The 14,981-nt window shown below is 30.7% G+C and overlaps 1 protein-coding gene and 1 long non-coding RNA gene across 11 annotated transcripts in view; both read right to left on the bottom strand.

The window, feature by feature from the left end:
- Positions 1-14,981, bottom strand: part of myo1b (myosin IB) — a 194,257-nt gene that overhangs the window by 68,863 nt on the left and 110,413 nt on the right. For all 10 annotated transcript variants that reach the window (XM_030125371.1, XM_030125372.1, XM_030125374.1 and 7 more), the window contains exons 10-13: positions 12,271-12,418; positions 5,958-6,076; positions 2,787-2,873; positions 1,276-1,341 (exon numbers count right to left, since the gene is read on the bottom strand). In XM_030125371.1, coding sequence (XP_029981231.1) covers positions 1,276-1,341; positions 2,787-2,873; positions 5,958-6,076; positions 12,271-12,418 — 420 coding nt within the window. The remainder of the gene's footprint in view (positions 1-1,275; positions 1,342-2,786; positions 2,874-5,957; positions 6,077-12,270; positions 12,419-14,981) is intronic.
- LOC115412744 (uncharacterized) lies at positions 622-966 on the bottom strand. Its single transcript, XR_003934381.1, has 2 exons — positions 931-966; positions 622-703 (listed from the first exon to the last, which is right to left on the bottom strand). It is a non-coding gene; the product is annotated as an uncharacterized LOC115412744 (long non-coding RNA).

The following is a 14,981-nucleotide window of genomic DNA, read 5'->3' as shown; positions in this document are numbered from 1 at the left end:
CTGTAAATAAAAACAACAAAAATTAACCATCTACTTTCTTCACATCTCACATTTTTTGTCCGCATTTGTTTATTTTTACATTATTTTGCTAATTTTTGTAAGTTTTCTGTTCCATTGGTTCATTTTTTTTTTTGTTTGGTTTTTTACATTATATTTAGTTTTTGGTTAATTTTTTTTCCAGACTTGTTCATTTTCTCTCACTATTTTGTTTTTATTTTTGTTTATTTTTTTGTTCACATTTGTTCATTTTTACATTTTTGTGTTCATTGTGGTTAATCTTTGCAAATTTTGTTTATTATTTTGTTACTAAAATATTAATACTCGCACTTTGTGACCTTACAATAAACTGTCTACTTTCTTCACATCTCACATTTTTTATCCACATTTGTTAATTTTTACATTATTTTGCTAATTTTTGTTCACTGTTGTTGGTATTTTTCCATTATTTTGCTAATTTTTGTAGATTTTCTGTTCCACTGGTTCTTTTTTTTTTTTTTTTTTTTACATTATATTTAGTTTTAGATTCATTTTTTTCCAGACTTGTTTATTTTTTTTTCATTATTTCGTTTATTTTTTTGTTCACATTTGTTCATTTTTACATTTTTTTGTTCATTCTGGTTAATCTTTGCAAATTCTGTTTATTATTTTGTTAGTAAAATATTAATACTTGCATTTTGTGACCTTACAATAAACTGTCCACTTTCTTCACATCTCACATTTTTTATCCACACTCGTTCATTTTTACATTATTTTTAGTTTTTGGTTCATTTTTTTTTCAGCCTTGTTAATTTTTTCCATTATTTTGTTCATTTTTTGTTCGCATTTGTTCATTCTTGTTAATCTTTTCAATATCTTCTTCATTCTTTGTTCATATTTGCAAATTTTGTTTATTATTTTGTTAGTAAAATATTAATACTTGCATTATGTGACCTACTTTCTTCACATCTCACTGAGGAAGAAAAATCTACCATTAAACTTTAAGGGAATATTGATGTTTTTATCTCAAATCCTCATGAACAGGACATCTTACAGCTGTAGACATGATGTGTCCCAATATTTATGTCCATGTAGTTTATAAACAAAGATAGCAATTTAATCCAAACTAACCAATGCAATGATATTTATCCCATAATATAAAACTATATTCTGACATTAGTCATTATTGTTTTGTATCCCAGACCCCTGTTAGAAAGAAACACCTGAATTCAACGTGTCCACATACTTTTGTCCATATGTGGGTATACATTCTGATACTGTTACAGTGTTGAGTCTTACCTCGAATATTTCAAAGCCATAGATGTCCAGTACACCCATGACCTTGTGTCGGGTTTTGGTTTGTGCCTGCAGGATAATTAGTAAGAGACAAATATTATAAACACTCAGCTGTGGTTTATTGGAGCCTTTTTAACCCATAAAGACCCAAATATGCACCAGTGACCAAAAATATTTACTGATATAAAAAGGTAAGTTCCTATTAATCCACTAATCCTATCAATCCATGTCAATAATTGGTGTAAAATAGAGTTCTTCATCTTTTCATGGTCATCACATATGACCCATTTGGACGTTCAGAGGCTCCGTAGTTACCGTGGAAACACCGTCATCTTCAATAACAGTGATTCATTAGTAAAACCCATGGAGCTGGATCAATGACAGTGGATGGAGACAGTTGGTTTTATGTGCATTGAATAAAGTGAGCAAAAATGAATAAAATTTTTTACAAAGTAATCAGTAAAGTAAAAAAAAAAAAAGCAAAAATTGTACAAAAATGAAACAAAAAAGAATAAAGTAATCAACAAAATGAGCAAAAACAGCCAATGTAATCAATAAAATAAACAGAAATGAATAATAAATCAACAAAATAACAAGTAACATGGACAAAATAAGCCACAAAATAAATAAAATTAAAGAAAAAATAATAAAAGAGGTCATAAAGTGTAAAAAAAAAGAAAAAAAAAAGTAACAAAAACAACAAAACAAACTAAATAATAACATGGATAAAAATTTTAAAAAATTAAAAAAATTTTTTTTACAAAGTAATCAGTAACAAAAAAAAAATCAAAATCAAAAATTGTACAAAAATGAAATAAATAAGAATAAAAGTAAGCAACAAAATAAACAAAAACAGCCCAGGTAATCAATAAAATAAACAAAAACAAATAATAAAATCAACAAAATAATAAGCAACATTGACAGAATAAGACACAAAACACATAAAATTTAAGAAAAAATAATAAAAGAGATCACAAAATGTAGAAAAATAAACAAAATATGTGACAAAAACAACAAAACAAATAAAATGATAAATAAAATGAATAAAAATTAACAAAATTAGTTAAAAAAAAATTTACAAAATACAGGTGAACGTGGAAACAGTCATCTTCTCCAACATTGATTCACCACAGTTGGATCAATGACAGTGGATGGAAGCAGTTGGTTTTATGTTCAGTTAATGCTAGATTTTACAGAAAAAGTCACTTTTTCTTCAGTTTTCTCTGTTTTTCATATAATAATCCTCAAATGGAATCTCAGCATGATGATTAAAGTACACAATCAGTCAATTAAATATCAGAAAATACCCGAATTTCACTGAAAAAATGCAAAATGGAAAGGATAATATTATAATAAATGGAGATAAATCACTTAAGAAAGGTTAAATTTAGAGGAAAATTCATTTGGGAACTGACATAAAAGTAGCTCTGGGTCTTTATGGGTTAATTTGGCGTCGCTGAAGAAGAAACATATCTCAACATAAATACAGGTATTTGATAGAGGTCATTACTTACTTTAATGCTCTCATTGATTCTGGTAACCAACCAGCTGAAAAGACGGCTGTAGAGATTTTTGGCAAGGGCATCACGAGCGTAGTAGGCCTGGAAATAAAAAAATAAAAACTGAAGCATCCAAGGGAACGTATAGAACAGAAAGTGTGCGCTGCTTTTCCACAGTTGTGAATCAATTCCAGTCCTGGGTAAATATATAAAAAGTAAACGAACACTTGGAAGAAGTGGTTTGAAGCTGATCCTGAATGGATAAAGGCTGCAGAACAGACCATAATAAACACAGTCCAAACCCAGCGACTGTCACTCACCTCTAAACCATGACCAAATCACAACAACAATAAACTTCAAGTCACCAAAAAAAAAAACAAAAACAAAAAAACAAGCAAAAACCAAAACAAACAAAAAAGAAATAGCCACAAGGGAAAAACAAAAAAACTAATAGATGACAATAGACAAAAACCAAGACAATAAACAAAAATCACAAGAAAAAAAAAAAAGACAATAGACAAAATATACATATTCGTGTATAAATACATACACAAACATACAATAGACAAAAAACAGATTAAAAAAGACGAACGACAAAAACAAACAACAGAAATAGCTTGGAGTCCTAAAAATACCCTCACATCTTTTCACAGAAAAAAAAAAAAGAATGCACTTCTAACCTCTTTTTTTTTGCTGCTATAATTAATTCTGTTACAAATTGTTGACATAAAAAAATAAAAAAACAAAATTTTAGAAATAAAAAATACATAAATAAAAAAAAATTTGTTCATATATTTTATTCTTAAAGTATGACCAACAAAGATCGTCCCTACTGTGACTTTTGAAAACACAGAGTTTTCCACTAGTATAACTGTATTTACCAGTTGAACTGAACTGTTATTTAACATTCCTAGAATTTATCCTCAAGCCTTCACCAAACTAAATAATGCACTAAAAACAGAAGGGCCTGTGCAATAATCTGGGACTATTTTACATTTACATTTGTGCATTTGGCAGACACTTTTTTTTCAAAGCCACTAACAGGGGAAAACCAATCAAATCAATCAACTGATTTGCATTAATGGCTTATTTTATGATCACTGCATATTCTTAGGCACACCCTGTTTGTTTTTCATGCATGTATAGGTGTGGAGTATGAATGGAATAATTTATTCTTTAGTATTTATTGTTCTTATACTTTTTTATGGGTCTTGTTTTCACCTTGTGCTTTAAAATTTCATTGTATTTATTTGCAATAACCAGAAAAGGAATCTAATCTAATCTAATCCAAAAAACTAATACATGACAATAGACTAAAACCAAGACAACAGATAAAAATTGCAAGAGAGAGGAAAAAAAAAAAGACAATAGACAAAATATATACAGTATATATATGTGTACATATACTCACACACAAACATACAACAGACAAAAAACAGATTAAAAAAGACGAACGACAAAAACAAACAACAAAAGTAGCTCGGAGTCCGAAAAATACCCTCACATCTTTTAACATAAAAAAACAGAACAAAAAAAAAGAATGCACTTCTAACTTGTTTTTGTTTGCTGCTATAATTTTTTCTGTTACAAATTGTTGATATAAAAAACATAAATGAACAAAATTTAAAAAATACATAAATAAAAAAAAATTTGTTCATATATTTTATTCTTAAAGTATGACCAACAAAGATCGTCCCTACTGTGACTTTTGAAAACAGATTTTTCCACTAGTATAACTGTATTTACCAGTTGAACTGAACTGTTATTTAACATTCCTAGAATTTATCCTCAAGCCTTCACCAAACTAAATAATGCACTAAAAACAGAAGGGCCTGTGAAATATTCTGGAACTATTTTATGCATTAATGTCTTATTTTATAATCACTGCATATTCTTAGGCACTACCTGAATGGAATAATTTTTTTTAGTATTTACTGTTGTTATACTTTTTTATGGGTCTCGTTTTTACCTCGTGCTTCAAAATTTTGTTGTATTTATTTGCAATGACAAGAAAAGGAATCTAACCTAATCTAATCTAATCTAATTTAATCTAATCTAATATAACCTAATCTAATTTAATCTAATTTAATCTAATCTAACCTAATCTAATCTAATCTAACCTAACCTAATCTAATTTAATCTAATCTAATATAACCTAATCTAATCTAATATAACCTAATCTAATGTAATATAACCTAATCTAATCTAATTTAATCTAATCTAACCTAATCTAATATAACCTAACCTAATCTAATTTAATCTAATCTAATATAACCTAATCTAATCTACTTTAATCTAATCTAATATAACCTAATTTAATCTAATCTAATATAACCTAATCTAATCTAATCTAATCTAACCTAACCTAATCTAAGTTAACCTAACCTAATCTAATCTAATATAACCTAATCTAATCTACTTTAATCTAATCTAATATAACCTGATTTAATCTAATCTAATATAACCTAATCTAATCTAATCTAATCTAATCTAATCTAACCTAATCTAATTTAACCTAACCTAACCTAACCTAATCTAATCTAATCTAATCTAAGGACAAAATCAAACAACAAAAGTACCTTAGAGTCCTAAAAATATCCTCAAATCATTTTACAGAAAAAAAAAAAAAAATGCACTTGTAACCTCTTTTTGTTTGTGGCTATATTTTCTTCTGTTACAAACTGTATATATAAAAAATAAATAAATAAATAAAAAAGTAAAAAAGAAAAAGGAAAAAAATAAAGGAAACAAAAAAAAAAAGAAAAAAAAAAAAGGAAAAAAAAATAGTTGCTATATTTTCTCGTGCGCTGCTTTTCCACAGTTCTGAATCAGTTCCAGTCCTGGGTAAATACATAAAAAGTAAACGAACACTTGGAAGAAGTGGTTTGAAGCTGATCCTGAATGGATGAAGGCTGCAGAACAGACCATAATAAACGTGGTCCAAACCCAGTGCCTGTCACTGCAGTGCACTCACTAACCTCTAAACCATGACCTACATTTGGATCTCCAAGTGGAATACTGCTCATTTATAATAGACGGGTTTTCATGGAGCGGTGACATGGATGAGAGTCGGCAGCCGAGGGGGGGGGGGGCGGGGGGCTTTTATCGTCACAGGCGCCGACGCCGATACGAGTGTGACAAATCCACTGGTGTTAGTTTTGAAGGGGAAAGGCTGTTGGTTCTGACCTGGGCCACGTTCAGGGTGGTGGACACCTTCTCCATCTTGGCTTCCACTGTTCGGTAACTGAACGCCCTCTCCAGCACCGACTGTTCGATCCCCAGCAGCTCACACATCTCCTTCAGATCTGGAAATGACACCAAAAAAACAGACTTCACTGAATATTCTCAGTTTAGTTTGATGCACAGGGACGTTCACTACATGGACAAAAGTATGTGGACGGTGTTTCTTTTCTGACAGGGGTCCGGGATCCAAAACAATAACGACTAATGTCAGAATAGAGTTTTATATTATGAGATAAATATCATTGCATTGGTTAGTTTGGATTTGAGTGTTGTCTTTGTTTATAAACCGTATAGACATAAATATTGGGACACATCACGTCTACGGCTTTAAGATGTCCTGTTCATGAGGATTTGAGATAAAAACATCAATATTTCCTGTAAGTTTAACGGTAGATTTTTCTTCCTCAGTGAGATGTGAAGAAAGTAGGTCACATAAGGCAAGTATTAATATTTTACTCACAAAATAATAAACAAAATTGGCAAATATGAACAAAGAATGAAGAAGATATTGAAAAAATTAACAAGAATGAACAAATGCGAACAAAAAATGAACAAAATAATGAAAAAAATTAACAAGGCTGAAAAAAAAAAAAAAGAACCAAAAACTAAAAATAATGTAAAAATGAACGAATGTGGATAAAACATGTGAGATGTGAAGAAAGTAGACAGTTTATTGTAAGGTCACAAAATGCAAGTATTAATATTTTACTGACAAAATAATAAACAGAATTTGCAAAGATTAACCAGAATGAACAAAAAAATGTAAAAATGAACAAATGTGAAAAAAAAAAAAGAATGAAAAAAAAAAAAAAGAACAAGTCTGGAAAAAAAATGAACCTAAAACTAAATATAATGTAAAAAAAAAAAAAAAAAAATTGGATTGGTTAGTTTGGATTAAAGTGTTGTCTTTGTTTATAATGGACAAACAGCTGTAGATGCAGTGATATGTTTTGATTGATTGATTGATTTTTTTTTTTTTTTCGAACATGCAAAGAAAATAAGACAAAACAAAGCAAATTAAGACATAAACAAAACAACATTTAAATGGACAGAATCTATCTTCAAGCACATACAAGTCTGAATTTTGCATGGTCGAAAAGGAGTAGGAAGAAGTCTGAACTTATTTAATCCTACCCTTCAGTGCTTTTACACCTTTATCATTAACTTTATACAACAATCAGCCCATACTATTTCCCTAATTTTAGCATTGAACCATAACAATCCATAATGCAGTAACTGAATTATCCACAACAGTCTGTTCATGTCAGTACAGTCAGACAGACTCAACAAATCAAATATTCTCTTCAATAATTCCAGCAAATTTATCAGTACATCATTCATAAACAAACAAGCCTCAATGTCATTATTAAATACTGGACCTCTCAAGAATCAATTTTTTATATCTTTTTTTTTTTTACTGAATTACATTTGATATTTGTTTTATCTCCACACACAATTTGTTCCACAGTTTTACTCCACAAATGGTGATACAGAAACTTTTTAATGTAGTGCGTACTTTATGAATCTTTAAATTTAACTTTCCCCTTAAATCAGAGCCTCCCTCTCTTTCATAAAACATTTCTTGAATACTGCCCGGTAGTAAATTGTTCTTTGCTTTTTATATTATTTGAATAGTTTTGAATTCCACAAGGTCAATGAGTTTTAAAGTTTTAGATTGGAAAAATAGTGGATTTATGTGTTCCCGAAAACCAACATTGTGAACAATTCTTCTTGCTCTTTTTTGCAATATAAAAATTCTATGTAATGAACTTGTATAAGTATTTCCCCATACCTCCAAACAGTCACTTAAATAAGGTAAGATCAATGAATTATACAGAATCTGAAGTGATTTCTGATCTAATCTCCCCTTTGCTCTGGCCAGGACTCAGATGCTTCTGGATCGTTTGTTTTGTAGATATTTTATGTGAGGTTTCCAGCAAATTTTATCATCGATTATCACTCCAAGAAACTTGTTTTGATTCACCCCTTCTATATCTACACCATCTATTTGTACCTTTATCTCGTTACTTGTTTTACATTTGCCAAAAATCATGAATTTTGTTTTACACAGATTTATTGACAACTTATTTTTGTCAAACCATAATTTAGTTTTATTTAGCTCAGAAGTGATTGATGTATTTATTCCTATCATGAATGTCAAATAGAAGAAAATAAGTAAACAAAACACTTAAACATAAGACATATAATACATATTCAAAAAGGAGTGAGAAGAAGTACAACTTCTAAACTCCCACCCCTTCTCCTTATATAATTAATAACAATAAAAACCTTCCTAGTCTAATCATATCTATACACTATGCCATAAAATGACTGATACTTACAGATGCAGATGATATCACATTTATATCACAAAAAAAAAGAGCATTTTGTTAAACCCAGGTTAAAAATATGAGCATTTATATCATTATTATAAAATCTATGTCTATAGAAATATTAAAAAAATTCCAAAATGCCTCAGAGTTACTTTTATAAACTATATGGACATAAATATTGGGACACATCATGGTCAGTGTATCTGTTGGCAACTGGATTTTATTTTCAGAAGCAAAAGAAAAACTAGTGGTTCACTGAAATTCCTTCTTTTCCGATTCAATTGAGAATTGGAAAATGAAAAAATGACTTATTTCCTTATTCAAGTACAAATCAAAAATGAAAAATCGAGTTGTTTTTCATTCTTTCGATTGTACGCACAAATTAAAAATTGGAAATAAGCAAATGCACTGGTCAGTGTATCTTTTGATAATTGGATTTTCTTTTCGGAAACAAAAGAAAAACTGATGGTTAATTGATTTTCATTTTAAAATAGAAGAATTAAAATTGAATTTCAAGGCGTTTTTCTTTTTCAGTGTCAAAACAGATGAACCAACATTTTTTAAAAATTTGACTGATTTTTGTTTTCTCTTTCTAGTAACAAAAAGAAAGTTACGACCTGACAGAAATGAAAAAAAAAACCAAAAATATTTGTTGTTTTCATTTTCTGAGACTGGATGTTGTCATTTTCAAGGAAAGAGCGCTAATGCCGCGGTTACAATGTACGAAATCTGGACATCGTAGAAATGCTCCTCCACAAATGTCTACGAACTCAAATCCATACGAACTGGAAGATTTGTACAAACCCATCGTTCATAAGAATCTTCGTGACCTCGATGGCATTAGCGCTCTTCCCTTTAAAATGACAACATCTGGTCTCAGAAAATGAAAAAAAAAAAAAACAGCTGTTTTTGGTCCGTTTTCCATTTCTGTCAGGTAGTAACTTTCGTTTTTGTTATTAGAAAGAGAAAATGAAAATCGATCAATTTTTTAACATTTTGGTTTATCTGCTTTGACACTGAAAAAGAAAAATCCCTTGAAATAAAATTTTTAGTCTCCTATTTTAAAACGAAAATCAATTAACCATTAGTTTGTCTTTTGTTTCCGCAAAGAAAATCCAATTACCAACAGATCCACTGACACATCATGTCTACAGCTGTCAGATGTCCTGTTCATGAGGATTTGACATAAAAACACCAATATTTCTTGAAAGTTTAATGCGATATTTTTCTTCCTCAGCGAGATGTGATGAAAGTAGATGGTTAGTTTTGGTAGAACATTATTATTTACAGTCAGAGCATGACAAATATTTTAGAAATTTAGAGGTAGAACATTTAAAATCATACTCACGGATAAAAAAACAAACAAAAACAAATCGATGTTGATATGAATTAAATAAAAACCATCTCTGAGGCATTCTGGAAAGAAAGATAACAATTTAAACCTCCAAAAATGCCTTTACTTAAATTCTATTAAAATTGATTTATTTTATTTTTTTGTCCATGACTAAGATTTTAAATGTTCTTCCTCTAAATTTCCAAAACATTTTTCGTGCTCTGACTGTAAATAATAATTTTCTACCACAACTAACCATGTATTTTCATCATATCTCACCGAGGAAGAAAAATCTAACATTAAACTTTAAGGAAATATTGATGTTTCTGAACTATATGGACATAAATAATGGGACACATCATGTCTCCAGCTGTAGGATGTCCTGTTCATGAGGATTTGACATAAAAACATTAATATTTCATATATAATGTATGTGGTCGGTAATTTTATGTCACATATTCAGAATTCTCTACTTTTTCCACTAATGTTTCTAAATTAAACAGAGGTCACTACTGTTCTTTATTCTAAGTTTTAGGAGCAGCATGAACAGACGATGTGCCAAATTTTCCACAAATTTTTGCTGAAAAAGTCCAAGTTAAGTGAGAACGCATGCACCATTTCCAGTCAAATAACATCATATTCTCTTGAATCTCACGACCACACAACCCCTGAAGCCCCCCCACCCCACCTCCCCAAGGAACCAGAGGGCAAACCCTGCAAACATCAAAACAGTTTTAAGTTTTTATAGCGCATAAATATTGATGAACTGTCTGTTGAAACACTCAGAGACCAAACAAATGTGACTCAGATGATACAGCAATCTGACGAAACACTAAAAAGTCCCAACAAGACCAATCCTTAATTATTACGGGAAAAAAAACAAAACAAAAAAAAAAACAGGTGCATTTGCTTTACATACGCTGCAGTAAGATGGATCATGCTGCTGTTACGCAGACAAATAGGGAAATTAAATATTTGCCTAAAGAGAACAGCTGTGGGAGGGATCCCAAACAGCTCTTGTCATGCAAATTATGAAAAGCTCATCACATATCAACTCACCTGCACCTGAATAAGTCATGGAAACAGTCACATTCATACAAACATCCCAAACCTCTGCTGCAAATACTTTGGTTTTTAGGAGTTTTTCTCCCCTCAGAGCTCAATTGGATAATTTGTATGAGCGCTCGAAGCTTCACCAAGTTGTTATTTTTCACCGACTTGGGCTGAAATTGAACTGGAGTGAGTTTAAGGGCAAGTGGCATCATGTATTCATGTAAATATTGTAGAGACAGCTGCAGAAAACAGATCTATAAATACACTTTGAATGAATGAAGAGGCATCAAGAAATGAGTTTCACTTCTCAAAGTTCGAGTGAGAGACGATGGAGGAGAGTGAAAGAGCCAAGAGGGGGTAGTGGGTAAACATCAGGTCTATGCATAAAAAAATACTGAAACTACAATGTTTAGGGTTCGTACACATTTTTCAAGGTCAAATTCAAGCGTTTTTCAAACACTTAAGGGTCAGTTTTAGAGATATGGGATTTTTGGGGCTGATGCCGATATTGGGGCAAAAAAAAAAGCTGATATCCAATATATTGGCTGTTAACCGATTTATTGGCAGATATATGAAATAACAAATAACAAATTACAACCAGGAAATATATTAAAAAATATATATATATTCATAGAAATGTAAGGGGGTTATGAATTAAAATGATAACATAATTTCAAAACTTTAAAAGTGAGAAGGACAAGGAGAAGTTTTTGTGTTTCGATTTGTGGAGTGTGCTATAATCGGCCCGATTAATCCGTCAGGCTCCAGTCATTTTCTAATTTTTCCATCACAGCACCTTAAAAAAATACATATCTACAGGAATACATGTACACATTAGGGCTGTAACGGTACAGAAAAATTTCAGTTCGGTACATTTTCAGTACAGTGAAGGAGACCATGGGGGGGGGGGGGGGGGACAGGACATTTCTACAAAATATTATTTGTGCATTAACAGGCACCCCACATGTTATGTATTTTGGAATGTTTAGTGTTCGTTTATGGCAAACACTGTAATTTACTGAGTGGTTTTGAACGCCTCACAGTACACGCCTCTGCACCGTTACACCCCCAATACTCATGAGGATTTTATTTTAATAATAGTATGTATATATATATATATATATATGCCAAAAAATATGCTTCATTATTGCAAAAAGTTTTGAAAGTAAAGGAGAACATAAAGTTTTATTCAAAAAAGGGAAGCCATTTGGCTTTCTACAAACACACTCGCACCAAGACAAAGATTAAGATAAAAACGTACCTGGAGTCGACCTGATAAACACGCTCGTTTTCTTTTTGGACATACAGTTTTATTTTTCACTATGTATCACCTCTGTGTAAGTAGCTTTGGTTATAATTGCTAGCATTTTCAAATACTTAAACTAAAATTCAAGCCCTTTTCAGACCTTGAAAAAAAGCATTTTCAAGGATTTCAAGCCCCTTACGAACCCTGAATGTTTACCTGGTACTTTCATGTGAAACCTTCACACTCAGAAAGCTGCTGATGATCAGCAGAGTTCCGTTTGGTTCAACTCACCGTTTTTGTCTTTGATGCGGCTCTCGTCGGTGCCGTTACAGCGCGACTCCGGCTTGAACTCGATGTTGCCGAGCTTGAGCACGGCCGCCACCAGCTCCAGCACCGACTGCACCTCGTCCTCCATGAAGCCCACGATCTGCATGGCATTCTGGGAAGGAAAATTAAACACAACTGTCTGAGCTTCATAAGGACATATGGGCACAAATATGTCAACAATACTTCATTTTACATTTCCAACTCTAAATCTGTATTTGTATAAATATTTTGTATAAATATCAAATTGCTTATTTTTTCGTTTATATTTCATTTCTCAACCCGTTTGTTAGTTTATTTTCAGTAATATATGCATTTCATAACAACAGAAGAAGAGAGAAATAATACAATTTGACTGAAAAAAAAATTAAGCAGGAGCAAAGTTTATTAATGCTGCCTACTTTACAGTTTAATCAAAACAATACATGGTGTCAAGAAGAAAGAGAAAAATATATATACATAGTGTGTATATATATATCTTTTTCAATTACAGCCATAACTCAAATATAGATGCATATAATGTTTGTTTTTTTTTAAATAACAAAAGTCCATTGCTTAAGTTTTAAATTATCACTATTCCACAGTTGAATCACTTTAAAACAAATACATCTTTTAATTTCTTTTCTATCTTTTTCTAACATACATTTGCATCCATCTCTCAACTCATATTCACTTTCAGACACTATAAAAACATTTGTACACAGTCGTGGTCGTGCTTAGTCTTTTGCTTTAAACATGATTTACATTCTTCTATGATAAACCAAGTCTTTAAACTTCAAAACATGAGAATTTAAAAATAAATAAGCATGATCATAATATCCCGCTTTAGTTATGATATGCGTGGCTCGTTTTGGTTGTACAACAGTTTTATCAGTTGTGGTTTTTAAAGCAGATCCCCATAATTCAACACAGTAAGTTAAATAAGGAAGTACCAGTGAGCAGTAAAATAAACATAAACCTTTGTGATTTAGATTTGGTTTTTCTATTTGTCTTTTTCTCTGCACTTGCTTGCTGTTTGTTGCTGCTATTAGCTGAAATTACCCCACAGTGGAATAAATAAAGTCTTATCTTATTCAAACTAAGCTACTAATGCGTTATAACAAAATGAAGCTGCGCAACAAAATGTTCAAAAATAAAAGCTCTAATAAATAACAGTGTAAAAGTTACAGCACAGACTTAAAAGTGAGAATTAATGAAGTGCTAAAGACTCCCAAAAAAAAAAAAAAAAAAAAAAAAAAAAAAAGGCCAGTTTGAGGTTCCTCTGGTTGAAAATAGACCCACATACGCTGCACTTTTCGTTCTATTTGTGTGAAACTAGACTAAACCTGACAGAATGTTTAAGGAAAAAGCGCTTCCATCTTTGGCTCTAAAACACAAGGCCACGCAGAGGGACTCATTGTTGGGTGGAAATGTCCTCTTATGCCTGTTTTTCCGGTGGGGAAATGCAGCTGTAGGAGGGAATATTGTGAAAAGTCAGTGTGAGAAGCAGGAAGTGAAAGATGCACTGAAAAAAAAAAAAAAAAAAAAAAAGGCAGTGAATGACATCAGATAATCAACAGGCTGAGGGTTGTGTCTGCTGCGGCTCCTCCAGACACTACATCCCATGGTTTAGTGTATCAGTAAGGAGCAGTTAGAGTGGGGTTGTATACGCACAAGAAGGTCCTTGTGTAGAATGTGTGTGTTTTTCTGTGTGTGTGGACATGTATTCCAACAGAAGAGGAAGCAGCTGCCTTTTCTCAAGTGTTGATGAGTCACTGCCCTCGTTACAAGCTGCGATTTCTACTGTTTAATTCATACAGAAGTGACAGTTCCAGGTTGTTCCCGTATTCACGTTTGGTTTAAAGTTCAGCAGATTTCATAACAGGCACGAGACGCTCTGATCTGGACTGTTTTCACTGGCAGCAAGTCGGACACTTAAAACTTTACTTTGTTACGTCAGAAAATTAAAGGGAAATCAATCCAACTTTATTTGTAAAGTATTTTAAAACAAGTGCAGTACAGAAAAATAAATAAAAATCAAAATAACAGTAAAATACAAGAATAGATTAAAAGACATAGAACTGTAAAAAATAAAATTAAATAAATAAAATAAAAAAATAAAAATACAGAAGAATGGATAAAACCTAAATAAAAGAATAATACACAAGAATAGATTAAAAGACATAGAACTGTAAAAAAAAAATTAAATAAATAAAATAAAAAAATAAAAATACAGAAGAATGGATAAAACCTAAATAAAAGAATAATACACAAGAATAGATTAAAAGACATAGAACTGTAAAACAAAAATAAAAATAAAAAACAAAAATACAGAAGAATAGATAAAACCTAAATAAAAGAATAAAATATGAGACATAAATGTAAAAAAATTAAATAAAATAAAAAAATAAAAATACAGAAGAATAGATAAAACCTAAGTAAAAGAATAAAATACAAGAATAGATTAAAAGACATAGAACTGTAAAAAATAAATAAATAAATAAATAAATAAATAAAATAAAAATACAGAATAGATAAAACCTAAATAAAAGAATAAAATACAAGAATAGATTAAAAGACACAGAACTGTAAAATAAAATAAAATAAAATAAAATAAATAAATAAAAAATACAGAAGAACAGATAAAATAAAATAATAAAATACAAGAATAGATTAAAAGACATAGAACTGTAAAATAA

This window comes from Sphaeramia orbicularis, chromosome 21, assembly GCF_902148855.1.
Source record: "Sphaeramia orbicularis chromosome 21, fSphaOr1.1, whole genome shotgun sequence".
Lineage (NCBI taxonomy): Eukaryota > Metazoa > Chordata > Actinopteri > Kurtiformes > Apogonidae > Sphaeramia > Sphaeramia orbicularis.
This window is presented reverse-complemented; position numbering and strand designations above follow the sequence as displayed.